A 19533-nucleotide genomic window follows, 5' to 3' on the forward strand; every position below is an offset into this window, starting at 1 on the left:
TTCAGTAAAGCAAGAACAACCCCGTGAGGTAATGATTTAGGCCTGAATGCATCTAGACAAGGAATTCAATTACAAGGTGCCTAGAGAGAACAGGAGAAAAAGAAAATTCTCAGTGTCCTCCAGAGCAGAGGAGTTTACTGTGCTTAACTTACTTTGCAAAAGAAGTGAATCTTGAGATTTCCTAGGTGACAGAGAAAATGAATGATACTTGTGGCCGACTAATCTACTTGTGATAATGACAAAGTCCTCTTTAAGCAGATATCAATTTGCCTTTAACGCAAATAGTAATGGAAAGGGAGACAATAGGGAGGCCAGAGGCATGCAAGCTTGATCATCAAGACCTTCATAAGCAGAGCTCAGAGAGGGATGGTGTTAGGGGCAGGGTGATGAGAGTGGAACCTCGGGGTTCAGTGGAGCAAGCCCTCGTGTGGGGTTGTGAGCCAGTGATGGGGGCGGGGGCTGCTGGGGGCGCTTCTCTCAGGCATCCCAGGTCCTGGTGTCGCCGCAGGGCAGATCTCCCTCCTCTGTGCTCCCTCAGGTGGCATGTTGGTCTCCAGTGGGGACATGGCACATGGGTGGAGGCGGGATGGAAGGAGTAGGGGTAAGTAGAAAATGAAAATAATTCTAGGCCAAAGAACGTGACGACGTTTCAGTTTCCCCATTTGATGGGAGGTGGATAAAGAAAGGCAGAGACAACATTCACGACATAGTCTATTGGACAAGTGAAGTTTATTTCACAGAATGAAAAAGAGCTGAGCGGTGTTCCTACACTCAGGTCAGCTCAGGCAACAGTAATGTGCCGTCCAGCCCACTGTGAGAGCCTTCCATCTAAGGAATATACTGTACACCAACAGAGAGGTACTTTTCAGGAGAATGAAATAAATCCGCTTTTGATTTTGCCTATATTTTCACATGGGACGTGGTAGTCTCTTTGCTGTTTGTTTTAAAACCTTAAGCTTAGTTGTGCTTAATTCCAGAACTACGTTTTAGATGATCTTGTAATTTACACAGGCCAAAATAATTATGTTGACTAAAACAAAGGCTGGTTGTCCCAAATCACAACAAATTTCCTACATTCCCAAGTGCATCCCATCCTTTCACCATCTACAAATCTCATGGTTTGTATCAGTTTGACTTACTTTAATTTCCCTGGGCCTTGTCCATATCCTTTAGTCTCTAACTTCCTGTAAAAGTTCCTTAGTTTGGCTTCAAAGTCTCGCTTGTAAGGGGCTGGCGCCCGGGCATTGGCACGCTGAGTACCTACAGCAAACCACAAAGAGGAGGGTGTGGATTTGTGCAATGTCCTGATGTTCATCACGTCACCAAAAAGCATCACGGCAGGATTGAGGCCACAGTTAACAAATAAAAGGAGGCGATACTTTCACTTCCTGCACTTCCCACCTCCCCAGGCCGAAGGCTACAACAGAGCTTAACCAGGATCTTAAGAGACGTCTCCTTTGTGGCAGCTGGTTGAGAATAACAATCCTGAATAGTCACAATGAATAGTTACATTGAACAGTTACAATGGTGCCCATGTGTAGTCAAATATGTTCTCCTTTTCAGTTCAAATGAATATGAGTCAAACAGAGTTAGTCATGTCTCAGGGTAACTGTTCAGGGTGGAATATCTTTGCTTGCTGCTGAGATGATATCATGGCAATTAGAGAGGAAGTTACAATGTGAAAGTATGTGGAATATAAAGCAGGAATAGTAAGTTTCCACACTTCACTCTCTGAAAAACCTACAAAAACTTCTTTTAGATATGCACTATAACAATTATTTTAGACACATAATTAATACATTCCATGATGCAGGGTAGAATAATTTTGATATAAAGACAGAATTCAGATATAATTTCAGAAGGCACACGTCTCCTGGATGCACAAAGAGTAAATAATACTGCTATTTGTTGCACTTAGTAAGTGACAAGTTCTGCAATTCTCTGTAGATGTTTTATGTCATTCAATGGCAAATATCATTAATAAAATGTAAAAGTAACACAGTTTGTTCTTCTTTCCATTGAAAAATCTGGCTTTGTGTCTCAAGGTGACTAACCAACAAGCCGGGATACAAAACTGATGCTGAATATGGGAATCAGACGCAGAGCCATGACAAAAACATCAGATATTTCTACTAAATATTTCACAACACAATGAAAGAAACCAGAAAACAAGAATTGGGAAGCCTGATGCATTACACGCCACGAAGCTCATTAAGTAGTTCGACAAACAAAAATGGCAAGTAACAGGATATATTGGAGTATATGAGGAAGCCATTTGGTGTAAACCTAATTAGGCCTGACCTTGTCTTTCCAAAAGGGCCTGATTAAGGCCGTTGAGCATGCATTGTATATCTGATTTAGATATTCCCTATGGCAAGAACAAAGGCCCTTGAGATAAAGGTGCAACTTCCCTCCCCCTCCCAACGTTGGGATTTCCTTAAGGATTAAGCATCTTTCCTTAGGCTAGGAACTGATTGCTGCGCTCACCTGTGACCACCCAGCTCGAGACAATAGACTTGCCTCCTGCTACACCCCGAGATAGCAGACCCACTACCTGCTGTGTCCATCAAGCGCTGTGCTGACAGGGCAATCTTGTGACTATTGTGGGAAGGACATTTCAATCATATGTGAAACATCCTGTTTGGGAGTATGTAACCACTCTGTACACCTCACTTCTTTGGTGCCCTTTCTCCCTTCGTGAAGAAAGGCCCCAGGCCATGGCCCTCAGATTTTAGCTCAGAATAAACTCTCCCAAATTTTCACTTATAGATTGGTTATGGATTATTTTTGTCAAGTTCTTTAATGAATGAATCAATTAAGTGATTATTGTTCATTGCTAATACTGTATTTGGTTCAGCAACAGATGCTCAAAATGATTGAGGTAGGGTTGCTGGAGTGGATAATTTAGTTGGGAAGACAGAAATAAAATATATCAAACAATGAGAGAATAATTAAGTCCTAAACTAGATGGCATACAAACTATGGAGCAGAGGGGATAAAACGATTAGCCCCAGGGTTGTTTCAGCCCTAATGATCTATTCGATTTGCTACACCATCTTTAAAAATTAGGAGATTTCAAGTAAAAAAAAAAATCCAGATTTTTCTCTTGGAAATTATTTGGGAACACTTGCAACAACTGGCTTGCATTTCCCCGGGTGGGCTGCTGCTCCATTAGGCGAAGCCTGTTCTCAACCACACCAAAGCCACTCAATGACACTGCATTTGAGATCAGTGTTATAGAAAAGTAACAGTAAATGAGGGTAGTAGAGATCAAAATGGAAAAGACTTTAGGGAGGAGGCTTTAGTAGAAGCAGGCCATATAAACTGAGAATCTATAGTCTACACTGGGGCAAGGCAGGAAGAGCTGAGATAAGCCTTGTACACATGTTCAGAAGACACTGAGGAGAGACCACTAAGCAAGAGCAGAGGGGAGTGCTAGGGAGTAAGTGGGAAATTAAATCAGTCAAAGGGTTGGACCCAAATTATGAGAGGAAATTTTAAAAAATCTGGCTGAGGAGTTTGGGCATGGAAGCCTTTATAGGTTCCCTGTAAGGGAATAACATACCAGGGGTGTTTTACTCTAGAAATGATTTTCAATGTGTTGACTGGATTAAGGGTGGGAAAGAGGAAAGGAGACTGGAGGGAAGAGACCCAATTAGGAGTCCTTTCAGCAATCGAGGCCTGAGGGGATGAGGACTAGACAGGAGTGTGGTGACTCAGAGAAACATCTACCGTGTGAAATAAGAATCAGTACCAGCAGATAAGTAAGGAAGAGAAACAGGAAGCTCTCATGGTAGCATAAAGTTTTTCAAACAATCACAGTAGCTGCCATTTGTTAAGTGCCTGCTATGGATTAGGGACAATTCACTTTATGTAGAGGATCTTGGGAAATCCTTACAACAAGTCTATGAAGCAGGCATTATTATGATTACACATCATCACCACTTTGTAACTAAGGACGCTGAAGTCATATGCCAGTGAATGGTAGGTTTGGGATTTGAGCCAGGTCTATCGGATGCTAAAAGCAGTGTGGGAAACGATGCTGGTGGACATGGGCGGGTGAAGCTTTATACATATTGGGCTGCAGAGGACAGCGTCCAGGTGGATATACTCCACAGGCACTTGAAAATATGGTGCTGGAGATCTGGGGAAGAGATCCAGGCCACACTTGGGGTTTAAGTGAGTTAGCGTATGTTGGGCACTTTGTGCAGTGCTGTTGCAGAAGCCGCTCCATGTAAGTGTTAGCTGTTATTGTTATTGTCTGCATTGAGTTGGACAATAAATACATGGGGAAATGTGTTGGGGCTTTAGGAATGGATTTTAGTAAAACTGGTTATTGATCAAGTATGTCCAGAGGTCTGTTTGCACGGTTATGAATCTTTTACCCAAACTGCTAATAGTTATGTCATAAAGGAAGCAAATAAACTTGACCTTAAAAAGGTCTGGGATGCAGAAGACACTCCTAGCCAGTGGTTCTCAATCTTGACTGCACCTTAGGATCACTTAGGAAGCTTTTAAAAATCCCAATGTTTAGGCCACACCCAAGACACATTACATCAGAATCTGTTGGGGTGAGGCCCAGGCGTAAGTGTTTTATGCAACTCTCCAGATGACTCCAATGAGCAGCCAAGGTTGAGAACCATTATCCCCTACAGAAAGGTTAAATATAACCAACGAAACACCTGGGCAGCAGCCAGGGCCCAACGCAGGGGCAATGCTTCCTGTGTATCTGAAAGGCGTCGTTCGCAACATGAAGGAACATGTGTTGATCTCCACGAGCACAAGGCTGCTGTCTTGGCTGCCTGAGCCACAGGGCAGTGCAGCACGAGCCCACTCAGGGGTGGCAGAAAAAAGCCGTGAGCACGGCTGTCTGAGAACCTGTAGAGCAGCAAACCCAGACAGCTCAGAAAGCAGCCGTAATGAATCAGCGTTCAAGAGCATGATCATTGATAGGGAAGAGGACAAAGAGGAAGAAAAGACTGAATGAAAATCTTCCAGGACTGAAAAGAAACATGATTCTTCAAGTGTTGATTACTTAGAAAAAAAACCAGAAACCAAAAACCCAGCATATACTATTGCTGTATAATTTGAGATACTTAAAAGGATGTGGGGAATGCCATAATGCATTCCATCAATATTAATACAGGCACTTGATAAAAACTACTTCTGACTCCATTTACACTCTAGGTAAAGAGATTCAATTATGGAAACTCTGGAGACAGAAATTGCTGAATGCAAAAATTCTTTTACTAATAGTTCTATTATGAAAAATCACTTACACATTACTTCATGGTTTAAAAATTACAGTAAATTATGCCAGTGGCCCTGGTCAAATTCTTAATGCTAGTTAGGTGCAACTGCCAAGAAATTCCAGGGCAGCAATGCTGTTACTTCCACTTTGGAAATCAAAAATGATCTTGTATGATTGAGCTAATAGAACTGCATGGCAATCATAACTGCAAGTGAAGCTCTAGGATACGATACTCCTAGAGAGAGAGTAATTTCATGGACTTCATGGTCTTAAAACAGGAAGTCAGATACAAAGAGGTCAATGTTCTATTTAGGAAGTGATCAAATGCAGGGCTGACTTCATGGAGAGTCAGCATTATGTTCATTTTTTGCAGGAAAAATTTCAGTAACAGATATTAGGGTTCTTTTTCCTCTAACTTTGCTAGGCGGGCCTAAAGTACTATCATATTAGTGTTATACTATTTCCATTTACTGTTACAAAATTGCATAATCATATACAAACTAAAGAATTCTACCTGATAAAATACTTCAGGTGATATGAGAAAAATCTTGGCCTCCAACTGCTAAGAAGGCTGGGTCTTTCTTGATTCCGGGTGTGCCAGGAACCCAGATTTCTTTGATGACTAGCTCCCACCCTGTGATGGTCGGGGATGGAGCTCAGCCAAACCCAGCACGGCTCAGGCCCCTGAACTGGAATGGTTCAGAAGCCCACTTCTTTCCTGGTTCACTTTCTAAAAAGAAAATCTCTGTGACATTTTATTTACAATTCCCCGTTAGGGAATGAGAACAAACTATCAAGCATTACAGTAATATCCGGAAGACTCCATTTTCTGGAACATAAGCTCAACAATGGAAATTAAGAGAAAAAGAAAACACCTCCAAAATAGTTGGCACGAAACATGAGCACTGAAGTCTTCATGGTTTTGCTCTATTCTCTAGGAGCAGTAAAAGGCCCTAGGTCATTGTTTTGAGATTGTTCATGCTCCCATTTACATACCACTTATTTATTTATATTTGCTGAGGAAGATTCACCCTGAGCTAACATATGTTGCCAATCTTCCTCTTTTTGTATGTGAGCCGCAGTCACACCATGGCCACTGACAGGCGAGTGGTATAGTTTCATGCCTGGGAACCGAACTTGGGCCACTGAAATGGAGCGAGCCGAACTTAACCACTAGGCCACCAGGGCTGGCCCTACATACCATTTAATGTTTTTAAAAACCAACTCGCTAATCTGGTTTCTCAGATCTTGGCAAATTAGAAGCAATCTATTAAAAGGGGAAAGCTGAAGGGCATGCCAGGAAGGGCATCCTCTGACAGCTTTAGAGGTGGGGGACAAGGGACACTAACAACAACAAGAACAATATCACCTCCACATGTGACAGAGACCTATTTGCTTTCCTTTAGTCTCTGGAATCACAACCTACCCGCCCCCCCATCCCCACCTGCCCAGGAGCATCCTTCATTTGTATTGTTTGGTTCACAGATCATCTCTGTGGGGCTGAGCAAAGACAAGTCAATAGAACACTTTTTCTAAAAACAAGTATAAAGCTACTTCAGGGACTGTGGGAAAGATGGAGGAAGGGAGAGGCCAGAACGAAGGATGGAGGGAAGGAAGTGGGGAGAGAGACACAGAGAGAGAAGAGAAGAAGAGAAGAGAAGAGAGAATGTTTGTGCAAAGGGCAAGAGATGAGATAAACAGCAGCTCAGATGCTAAGACTCTGGAGGGAGAGAGAGAGGAAATGAGGATCCTTAAGGAGTCACACTGTGTGTTGGGAGAAATAATTCCCTCTCGAATCTCACGCCCAGAGACAACATTCAGTAAAGACCCACGTGGCTCTTTAATGCTCTCTGCTGTGTTTTACTTCTGTTGAGTGTGACCCGGTGCTGTCACTAGCTTCCAGATATAGTTTGGTTCTAGTCAAGTAACAACAGCTCTCTATGATGATCCCCCCCAAACCATGAAATATCCTCAGGTCACTGAGTATAGGGAAAGAGGGAGAAAGACTGTATTTACGAAAGAGTTTCAGCAAATGGTCGGTTAAACAAATTCTCTGACACTTAAGGTCATAGCTTCGGTTATGTGGAAAATTCACATAAGTGAGCACATCTCCAACAATATTAGATAAATTAGGTGTTATTGCATTTAAATTCCTAGAAATGTACAGCTACAAAGATCCTTAAATAAACTTCTGGGTCCTATATTTGGCATAATAAACTATATGGTTTTTCCTTCTGGCATAGCGAAGGTCAGGACTGGCATTATAATGGTCCTAGAAAAACAAACCTTCACATTCCAAAATTTTGACAAATTTTAGGTGAGCACTCTAACAGCTGCAAAAAGCAGTCAAAATTTCTCAAGCCCCTCTCTCTTCTGTACTTGAAACGGCATGTAAATGTGCTTGGAATGAGGAAAAGTGTGGAAAGTTTACAAGGTTCCTAGGCATTCTGAAAGAAGACCGTTAAAATTTATTATTGTCATAATTTTTACAATATTATTCTCACATCACTAAAAGGGATGAAATTCTAGTCACAAGAAGGAGGCTCAGACCACTTTAAAAAATCTGTTTGAAACTTTTTCACAAAAACTTGAGGAAAACTGGTAGAAGGGGAGGATATTTTACTCAAAGAAACAGAAGATTCCGCCACAGGGTACATGAGGCTAGTCCTGCCCTTGTATCGTGTGGCATTAGTTATAGTTACTTCCATTGATATCAGGAAGTACACCCCAATTTCAAGATCAAATAAAGCCCAACAAAACAGAGTAGGCCAAAAATATGGAGATGATTCTTCCGGAAAATTAAAACCACCAAAAACACTGCTAGCAATTCAGCTATATTTGGGTTATACGTCTTTGGAAAATGTTTAACTCTAAAGCTGCTTCCAGAACGCACATTTTATTGCCACCACGGGTTACTCATGTACATTTGTGATGCTAAATGAAAGAGAGGCAAACTTAGTCACCCTTTAGAATGCTCACACAGTCTCAAAGAATGTTCAACCAGTCTGCAGGAGCACATGCCTTGGTAGGGCTCGGAAGGGACTGAATCTGGTGATCTACCTTTCTCTCAGGTAGGATGGGCCACAGAAAAGGCCTGGAAAGGTGAGTCTTGGCTGGAATGAGCAATGAGCCACACAGCATCATTTTGTTAACCATAAAGCATCAGGTAAAGGGATGACCCGTTTTTAAACTTTACCATAGGTTCCAGCTAAGATAAAGACCAGTCAGAATGATTAAATATCTAGGCAGACAGCTCTGCAAATCAGGAAGAAATGGGTTCATATATTCCAGTTCTTAATGGTTCAAATATTGACAAATTACACTGCTCAGAACCAGATTTCCAGAAAGAAAGAAAAAGGGATAAATTAACATTTATTGGATGTTTGTTATGTTCCAGGTACCAGGCAAGGTGTTCTCCACATAACCATGGGAGGTGGTTACTATTATTCCCATTTTACAGAAAAAGAAATTTAAGTTCAGGGAAGGGAGTAAATTGCCCCAAATCACTCACAGTTGGTAAGGCCTGCAGCCAGCTATGAATTCCATCAATTTTCCCCCATACCTTTAAACTTATCCGTAGTGTCATATATTTATTTTTTTTCATCCTGTATCATCAAAATAGGTGTCCCTACTTTGTTCCAGCTGTCCTGTGCTTTTGCCTCCAGTGTCCTCCCTTCCCATAGGCCTGTGCTGCGTTGACTGCTGCTTCTTTGCCCCATTCAGTGACCATCTTTCCTTCCACCCACATCTTCTGACCTCTGCACACACCTGTGCTCAGCTTCCCCATCCTAAAACCTCTTCCTTAACTCTTCTTCTTCTAAGTACTATCTTATTTTGCTTTCTTTCACTTCCAAACTTCATGAAAAGAATATTCTACACTCCTGGCGGCTACTTCACATCCTATATCATTCTGTAACTGGTCACATTCCAGTTTATGACCTATTTATTAATTAACAGAAACTGCTTTGACAAAAGCCATATTTAACTTCATGATTTTCAAATCTAATGGCCTCATTTCAGACTTCACGCTTCTTGAATCCTTTGAGCATTTGGCCCTGTTAACCATTCCCATCTCTTTGGAACCTGGCCTCCTGCAAAGATTTTCCTAAGTCTCTTCCAAAATCCACTGGCTCTCTTTCTTTCACTTGCTCCTCTATCCCAGCCCATTCTTTAAACATTAGAGTTCTTCCTGTCACCATCCTATTTTCTCTCCTTTTCAATGACTTGTCCTCCCTCATTCCTCTACTCTACCCTCTGGGCTTCACCAGCCACCAGCATACTTGTTTTCCTAGCTGCTAACCTCTCCTGAGCGCCATGACTGTCTTTTCCAGTTGTCTCTGGGTATCACCAGTTGGATGGCCCAAGGATTCCTCAAAAAAACATGTCCAAAACCAAGCTCATGTAACCCCTCCCCTCCAGTCTAATCCTTTTCCTCTCTTAGTGAATGGTGTTACCATCTGCCTAGCGGTCTAGGTGGTGAGGACCTCAGAGTCTGCCTTGACTCTTCCCTACCTAGACTCCAAGTCCTACATCCTAGTGTCTCTACATCCTAGATAGTCTTTGAATTAATTCTCTCTTCTCCATCACCATTAGTCCAGCCCTTTATCATGTCACCTCGATTCATGCAACAGCCTCCCAAATAGGTTCTCTGACTCCAGGCTCTCACCTAATACATGCTCCATATTGCAACCAAACTGAACTTTGTCAAACAGGATATGATTCTGTAAATTTTGAGTGGCTCCACATGGACTACAAAGTAAGGCTTCCATGACCAGCCAGCCCTAGGCGATTTTTCCAACGTGAGCTTTGAGAACCTGCCTTCACTTGTATCTGTTAATTTGTCCTAAACTACTCCTCATGCTTCTGTGGCTTAGCTTATGCTACTCCTTTACCTAGAATGTTCTTCTTCCTTTGGTCCACCCGGAAACTCCTATTCATCCTTCTTCAAGGCTCCCCTTCATACCTGTTGTCTTCGTCTTTCCCCAAACACCCCACCCCCCTCCTGAAGGAGGAATTGTCCCCACATCTGTGTTCCCGTACATCTCTTCACTACAGGGTCAACCACAGAGCTTTACAGTCATTTGTTGACTCAGTGCCCCACTATGAATCCTGCAAAGGCAGAGACTGTATTATTCATCATTGTAACACCAGGGTCTAATTCAGTGCTTGGATCATAGTTGGATGCTCAATAAATCTGTGTTAAATGAACAAATTAATAGACCTTTTCCTGTTTGCGGTATTCAATTAGGCTGCAGCTTTGTTATCATGTATATGTATGTGAAAACACAAGCTATATATAAAAGAACATACAGCAGCTTCTAGTGACACATAGGGAGACGGATTTCTATTAAAATAGTTTTAAATTCTGATAGCTAATAAAGTGTGAGCAATACATTGCCTATAATGATAAATACAACTGATATCCTTGCAACATCATGACTGCTTTCCTTTAAAAAAACCTCATTTGCTAAGCTGCATTTTCTACCATTCACTCATTCATTCATCCAGTCGCTCATTCATTCACACCATACCTCTTTCAAAAAGAATGTGAACTTAGTTTTAGTTAGTTTCATCTGTCAATGAGTTCAATCTGCCCACACACCTTTAGTCTTCCCGTCTCATGCAGTTTGTGACTACTGCAGGGGAAAACTATCCGAGCCCATTAAACTGACTAATTTTAATTCTATAAGTTTTTGAAAGTAGAGATTTCTTTTTATTATTCATTGAATAAGTCTCCTAACTAATACTTTTTAAATCCAAAAAGCTAACTTAGTATTTTATGCCCTAATATTTTCCAAGATATATTAGGTACTATACATCATAACGAAAAGTAAATTCTATATCTGAGTATATCATACTACTAATATTTATCCTCCTGTTCTGGAATGTCATTATCTTCTTGTCAAAATGAATCTCCATGGAAACAAGCCAGTTTTAAGAGAAAGGAAGTGCCGCACAATGTGTACCTGTACTAACACTAAAGATGTGTCCAAAGTGTTCCCTTACCGTCCTACATGAGGGACAGAATGTCTGACTTTGGGGCTCACCCCTCAGAGAATTCACAGCAAGCAGCACAGGGACTCACCTGGCGAGTTCTGGGGAGAGGACGCGGGGGAGCCACGTGGGGACTGACAGTAGCTGGGGTGGAGTAAGGCATGTGGAGGCACATATGACATTATCTCTTCTTCAAATAAACTGGGGAAAGATAAGAAACAAAGTGCATGCTTTAGGAGGGAAAGCCTTGTTTTCACAACGAGGAAGACAGTCGATCTCCCACTCTGACCCCAATCCATCCGAGCTCCAGTTCACACCCCACAGGGAGCATCGCCCCTTTCTCCTGCAGGTAATCCTTGGGACAAAACGGCCCGCTGCTGCAGCTTTTGTGAAACCTGTGGTTATTCGCCTGTTTTCCCACCAACTTTGGACAACATGATTTCAATTTTGCCTCTTAAATATGTGAGTTTGAGACATGTTCATTTGAAAATAGCACCTGGGTTTTTAGATTTGGGAATGAGATTCAAACACACAATGTTTACAGAGAACCCATAATAAATACAAACATGTGTTCTCTATCTTTATTTCAAGTAATATACAACAGGGTCTCAGCTTTCAAAGAGCTTAGGATTTAATTGGATTATTAAAAAAAAACAAAACACCTCCTAAATAGTAACAACTGCTAAACAATTAGCTCTCTTATTTACTCTGGCTTTATAATGGTTTTCAAATGTGAGGATTTTGATCTTAGATTATTCAACCCAATGTCTTCTTTCTCCTCCATATTGAAATTTCTGTTTCTAATACTCTCTTAAAAGATAGTAACCAGGGATCTGAGATCTTGGAATCCAAGACTTCACTAAATATTATGATAAAGAAAAGTACTATTAATCGCACTAAGCTCAAACATAGAAACACTTGACAAAACAGAATTAAAACAATAAAAATTAGAGGACATGTGATTTTTTTTTCTTCTTCTTCTCCCGAAAGCCCCCCAGTACATAGTTGTATACTCTAGTTGTGGGTCCCTCTGGCTGTGCTATGTGGGATGCCGCCTCAGCATGGCCTGATGAGCAGTGCTGGGTCTGCACCCAGGATCCGAACCAGTGAAACCCTGGGCCTCCGAAGCAGAGCGTGCGAGCTTAACCATTAGGCCACGGGGCCAACATTTTTAATTAAGAGGTAGAAGCAGGTTTTCCTCAAACTTGGCCAAATCCAAAAGCCTGTTACTGTTTTCAGAAAACATTCAGAAGAAGGGGCAACAGTTTAATCTTACACACATTTAAGGAAAGGACTCCTAAGGGGTATAGTCCTGGTTCGAAACTGAGGCAATTTTGCCCTTTCCCTACACTGTCCTGAGACATTTGGCGATGTCTGAGGACATTTTCGGTTGTTGTAACTGGGAGGGGGGTGCTTTTGGCATCTAGTGGATAGAGCCTAGGATGCTAGTAAGTATCTTACAATGCACCGAATAGCTCCCTGCAACAAAGACATATCCAGCCCAAAACATGAATCCTTCTGAGACTGAGAAACCCTGGGTGACAGCGATGCAATAACACTTTATAATTCTTTCTCTGGCTCTTCGTTCACAGGCACACGTCTGCTACACCACTGCAGCAAAAGCATTTTTAGCATGATATTTTTTAAAGCCATCTTTCCACTTTTAAACTACAAAAGGCAAAAGATTTGGGAACAGAAGCAGTAAGTAATCATGTTTCTAATACCAAATTAAGCCCTGAAACAGTCAGTTTTCTCTTCCAATAAATCAACAGCCATTGTAATAATGTGAATTTATTGCTAAGGAAAAGTCCTGTGTAACACCCATATATCACTTTGTGATACCACAAAGGTCTGGAAACCTACAGCTACACTAACTGAAGAGGTGGAATTAGCTTCCTCGCCTCAGACTCCTACAGCTGTCTCTTTGCTCCACGACATTTATCATGTCCTTTATATATACCCAATACTCAGAAATCTTTCACATGGACAGGAATTTTTTTACTTGAAAATTTTAAGACAAAAGTGACATAGAATAATATAAAAACACTCAATGTCATCCAGGATCAATAAATGTTAAAACTACTATTTTTGCTTCAGACAAACACACATGCATACTTCTAGATGTGTATGTGCCTACATATAGATGTGTGTGTGTGTGCATGTGTGTATAGGAAGTCCCTTTTGTTCTCTATCACGACTTTATAAGTATCATTCCTTCCCTAATTTTATATTTTGCAACATATATGTATAGATGAACAATATATAGTTTCGCCTTAAGCACCACTAAAAATTCCATAAATGCTATGTAAGTACACAGCATTCTCAAACCTTTTTTTGTTCACAATATATTTCTGATATCTATGTTGATACATAAGGATCTAGTTGACTACTTTTACCTTCTATGTAGAAGTCCATTCTATGAACAAATCTGTTTATTATCCCTAAATCTTTTGACAAATATTTACTTTTTTCCCAACTTTGTGCTTTTATCAATAATGGTGCAATGGAACATTCTGTATCTGTCACTTTGTGTACATATAAAAGAGTTTCTTAGCGTAAATATGGTATATATCTAACAGCAGAGTTGCTCAGTCATAAGGCTTATGCCTTTTCAACTATATAAGATATTGTCAAACTGTACTATGAAGAGGCTGTAGAAATTGAAATCTCACCAAATCCAGACAACATGAGAGTTCCTGTTTCTCCTTTGGTATTATCAGACTTTTTAACTTCTTCAAATCTAATAGTGTGAAATAGGATCTCATTATTTGAATTGCATTTTATGATTATTAGCATCTTTCCATAAGTTTACTGGCTATTCAAACTTCAAGCTCTATGAAATGCCTTTTTATATCCCTTACCCATTTTTCTTTTGGGTTTTCTTCTTTTAAATTGATTTGAAGGCATTCTTTATGTATTCATGATATCTTTGTTTTATGTGTTGTGAATATACTTTCCCAGTTAACACATAACACAAAGAAACTCATGCAAACTGTGGTGTTTACCAAAGTACAAATATTCTAAGCTATTTGTGACAAAATATTTAAGACTATACCATCTAAAAATTATTTAACTAAGGACAGGTGAGCGATAATCATGACTTCTGTTTTGTACCCATTTTTGTTTTTACTAATTCCAAAAGCAGAATTCTTTAGTTTAAATGAAAAAACTTAGATTTCTAGAATGAAGTGAAAGAGTCATATCCTAGGCAGAATTTTGTAACAAAACTTACTATTTTATCACCAACCAAACTATGGTAGAAACATCACACTCCACATTAATAGACCAATAATCTTCCTGAGCATCCAGCACACTACACCCTGCTTTCAGAACCAGCTCAGTACCCCATAGTCGGAGGTCACCTCCTACACTAAGAAGGGACCTCACTCCCCAGCAGGTCTTGTTCAGGGTCAAGTGAAGTGAAGTATCTAGGGAAAGTGATTATATCCCTTTGAATTACGCTCCAACTATACAGTGAAGGAAAATAACTTTCTGGCTTTAGTTTTACAAATATGGCAGTTAGAAATGGTTAGGGTCACGGTCATCATGAACAACACGAACGAGATTGTCAGCACTTTGGGATAAGCAGAACATGGCCTGATACGGCTCCACATGCATTCCCTTTAATTCTACGGAGGTTACAGAGGTGGGCGTCCCAGCCACTGGAGGGAGCAAAGCAGTATTTCACTCTGGCCTCCTACATTTGACGGATATTATTAAAAATAAGGAAGTCTTTTGAAAACTTGCCAGTTTCCCTTCAAACTACCCTAAACTTTAAAAGCAAAGCTGATCTAACCATCAGGAAAGAAAATACAATTAGTCAGTCTTATGAAAGGGGCTATCAAGTTGGCAGTGAGTACCAATGACCAAATTTCAACTTTCTTATCTGATTTCCCAAATCTAAACTCTCAAAACCATAAAGTAAATAAATCATGTTGAATCTACAAAAGGGGACAAAGCACATTTTGAGAAAATAATTTGAAAGAAAATATAAATATGACCTCTCTTCTCCTCTGGAGGGGTAAGCTGGAGGGATAAGCCCTTCTGTTCCATTCTGTGAGTGGGACATTCTATTCATTGGCCTCTACAAACCTTTCCCTTCTCCCATACCACCTCCTTTACCAGTAAAGTAAAAACAAAATCAAACAGATCTCAGAAATAAGAAATGCAATCTGAAATGAATTCTCTCTAAACCAGCACCCCACATCTTCAACATGAGTATTCCATAGATCTTTAAGAATAAAGGAGATATCTTTAGGCAACCAATTTTGGCATATTATTTGCTAAAATGCTCCACAATATCTGATGACAGGAGACGTTCCACAAGAACTAGCATTACTTACCTCAGCAGCATAACAAGGTCTGCATCACTTGAAAGACGCACCAATCCTGGGGTCCCTTCAGTTCGAATAAATTGGATCTTCTCCCTATTCAAGCAAAGAAACAGCTCAAAATATATGTGGTAGACTTTTGGGACATAACTCAGTGCTTTAGGCACCATTTTAAAAAAGAATACGTGGCAGCTACTGTGTGATAAGCCAGGAATACACATTCAAGAGACACGGTCCTTGTCTTCAAGAAAGACTTCGTGAGCATCAACATCACCCAGTTCTAACATTGCAAAAAAATTCTTTTATCAGTTTCAGCATTTTGCTGCTCAAGTATATTATAGGTAGCAGGACCATCCAACCAATAAAACTCAGTGTCTGCTTTGAGTTAAAGCCTCTTGTGGGCTTGACTCTAAGCAACAGTCTAGACCATTCAGGTTGATTCCCTGTCATTCCAAAAAGGAAGTGTGTAGGGATATTCATCTGTTTTCCTGAGGGTATACCTCTAAATTATGTGTGATGAGCACATTCTCACTTGGAAGCATACAGGATCTATGCTTTTATATATTCAACACAAAAGAATACGGCTCTTTCAAATAACTGAAAGCTTGAAACACTTTCAGTTACTACGGGGGTGAAAAAGACTGTGTGTAGATTCTTGCAAATGTATATATACTTATACATACACATATCAAACACAACAATGTGAGATACTTCTATCATTATTTTATTATAGATATATGTGATAACACCAGTTTTTTCTTTTTGTTTGCTCAGTCATCATGTCACTATTTTTAATTCTTTCTATGAATACAATTAAAAAAAATTTCTTAGTTGCTTCCTCTCATTTCAATCACACTATTTCAAAGCACACCATGTTAATTTTTATGCGAATTATAAAAAATAAGAACATAAACTATGGTACTGAAAGCACTACATTTGACAGGAACATAGGGGCCAACGCAAGTATGCCATTTTACTCTAAGTGCTAATGCCACATACTCTGACTCCTGTATAATGTAAAATAAAATGTCAGTCTCTGATGTAAGTATTTATTTAGACTTAGTTCTTATCTATAGAACATCTTGCTTTTCTGTCTGATATTTTCAAAAAGTTCCACTGCATTTTATATTTTCAAATTCCAAATTGTCTTCTTGATTGCTTACAGGCTTGAAGGCAATGAGAGGGAAGGCAAGGTTTAACTGTTGAGATGAAAAATTTCCTAATGCACAGAAAAGTCAAATGATTTGCCCTCAGCCACATGGCTTACTAGGACAGAGTTCAGTCCTCAGCTCTTTCTGGCTAGATCCATTTACACAATATGTTAGCTTATGAAGCATCTAATCTTTGGTATTGCCACATTTCCTTTCCTGTCCTTCATTGCCAGTAGACATATATACCATGAATGGCAGATGTGCATGTAAAGAACCGGTCCAGAAGAGAAAGGCCAGCCTCTCTGCTTAAAGTTATTTCAGTTTGAAGGCTCAAACCAGGTAGAACATTTTCCCTCAAGTGTTACATTCACATGTGTGAAGCACATGACAGCAACCAATGCCCCTTATCCGGTGAATGATTTTTTGATAAGAGATTAAAAGTTGGCTTAAAGAAGCTAAAATAGAGAAGAGTTATCCTGTTGAAAAAGTAAACAGTAACTTAACCAAAGAAGTACTCTTATAAGGGTCAGTAACAATATGTTTTGATCTTGAAGAATCAAAAGCTATCTCCAACTAAGCACAGCTTATCTCCTTAGTCTATCATCACAGCGAATCCAGGCGAACAGACCCAAACCAGAAAACAGACAGCGGAGTGCTCGCCTCCACCTCCCTAACTGGAGCTACAGAGTGGGCTGAGGGAGGAAAAGACAGCATGCTCTGGACTGTGGCCCGAACGCTTCCTCTGAATAAGGAAAAGATCATAGCTTCCTGAGTCACAAGGATGACAGGCTGAGGAAAGGAAAGGGAAAGACACCAGAGGAAACAGGTCAATTGGGAAACTTTTCATCACTTTCCAGGTCCTAACTATCAGGCAGCGACGGCAACTGGTCTGATTCTTCAGGCGAGAACATACCACAGGCAGGCTGAGACTAGTTTTCTATCAGGCAGCTAATTTATCACAATGACAGGCTATGGGTCATATGCTTCCAGGAACAAGACCCTGGAACATGTTATCTGATGTACATCGTACCACTAAATACTTTTCTTATATTCGTTCATTTTTTCAGCAAATGTGTTCTGAGTACCTACTAAGTGCTGGGCACGGTACACACCCTGGGAATCCAACAGGGTGTAAGACACGGTCCCTTTCTCAAAGAGTTCATGGTGCAGTGGAGGAAAGTCAATGGGCAATTCTAGGATTATATGAAAATATTTAAACCGTTCCATTCACTTAACTGAACTCTTAGGCCGTATACCCACTCCTACAAAGTCCTTTCATGTAGAAACAAAGAAAGCATTGGCTTACTGACTGTCCAGAGAGCAGGTCAAGGCTGAGGAAGAGAGAGAAGTCAGCAGATAGCCTCAGAAATGTCACCAATCTTTTCTGAGAAAAAAAAACCCACACAGGAACTACTTCTTCGTTATCAGGAATTTGCCTAATGTTCTACAGATCAGTATTTCTCAAACTGGTGTCTCTGTCGACTAGAAATCTGCAGACATAATCTCGAGTTCTGCGAGAATTTAAAAATTTTGTGTTTTCACTTTGGTGATCCAAACTGCTAAAATTGAGGTAAGCATATTTTGGATAATCTGGATGACATTTACAACTGAACACTGCCATGTAACTTCGGCTCCCATGTTTGCATTTACAAGACAGCTGGTGCCAAGTGACCAGAGATGAACTTTCAAAGTGCTGGTGAGCACGTCCTTAGTCAGCAGGGCCTTGACGTTAGATATAAGAACAACAGTCCCCATCTGCCTCTCACACACAATTCTTTTACCCATTAGAAAGGCAAACCTTTTCTTTTGCAGTATTAATTTGCATAATGAAAATGATGAAGTGAGGCAAGGTCACGCTTATACATTGCCAGTTAGGGAAGTGGAGGGGAGAGCTCAGTGGTGTGTTTTCTGGTTTGGTTCTGTTTGCCTGGATTCACTGTGATGACAGACTAAGGAGATAAGCTGTGCTTAACTCTTAGAGATAGCTTTTGATTCTTCAAGATCAAAACATATTACCATAGGCTAAAGAGAAAACAAAAGAAATGGATTTAAAAAGTAAACTATGGCTTTATGCTAAATATAGCATAACAGATGTCATGGCTTATTCTAAGAACAAAAATTTTGTAATAGTTTGTATATAGAAAAGTGGTGGTTGGATCATCAAGGGTAATTGAATGGTGCATTTTTTCTTCAGTATTGTAGTTGGGGTATAGTACTAAATGAATTGACTTGTGAAAAACAATGAACCAGTAGACAAAAATAAGCTATTTGTTGAGAAGGAGAAACGATGACCATGATAATGCATGTGACGGACCATCAGATGCAGTATCAAAGGAATCAAGTCAAAAATAAGTGAAACAAAAAGCACAAATGTATCTTTCCACTGACAATGGTCTCAACATTGTGATGTAGCTTTTGAAAAACAAAATTTTCTCACATCAATATCATTAATTCAGTATTTTTGACTTTTTTAGTTTTTGCTTAATTTGTATGTCTTTTTGTTTGATAGTTTATAAAAGCTGTAAGGATAAGAAGTTTATAAATATCTTATATTGGTAGGCATTTATATTTCATTAAAATAAAAGTGGTTAAAGTCAACATTGTAGATCTGCAATATTTCTTCTACTTTTAGAATGAAAAATAACAGATCTGGCTCCTCACGAATTTCCGTGAGTGCCCCTCGTCTCTGAAATAAACATAACAAGTTTGAGAAATATTGTTAAAGATACATATGACTCTGATTAGAGGGACATTTAAAAGTTACACTAATGTGTTTACTCGAGTTTACCTTACACATTTATAGAGT

The 19533-nt window shown here is 40.0% G+C and overlaps 1 protein-coding gene across 7 annotated transcripts in view; it reads right to left on the reverse strand.

Moving 5' to 3' along the window:
- Positions 1–19533, reverse strand: part of LOC124238139 (E3 ubiquitin-protein ligase HECW2-like) — a 375422-nt gene that overhangs the window by 38716 nt on the left and 317173 nt on the right. For all 7 annotated transcript variants that reach the window (XM_046658740.1, XM_046658743.1, XM_046658742.1 and 4 more), the window contains 3 exons: positions 15589–15672; positions 11337–11446; positions 1140–1260 (listed from right to left, as the gene is read on the reverse strand). In XM_046658740.1, coding sequence (XP_046514696.1) covers positions 1140–1260; positions 11337–11446; positions 15589–15672 — 315 coding nt within the window. The remainder of the gene's footprint in view (positions 1–1139; positions 1261–11336; positions 11447–15588; positions 15673–19533) is intronic.

The sequence above is a fragment of the Equus quagga genome, chromosome 4 (genome assembly GCF_021613505.1).
Source record: "Equus quagga isolate Etosha38 chromosome 4, UCLA_HA_Equagga_1.0, whole genome shotgun sequence".
In the NCBI taxonomy this organism is placed as follows: domain Eukaryota; kingdom Metazoa; phylum Chordata; class Mammalia; order Perissodactyla; family Equidae; genus Equus; species Equus quagga.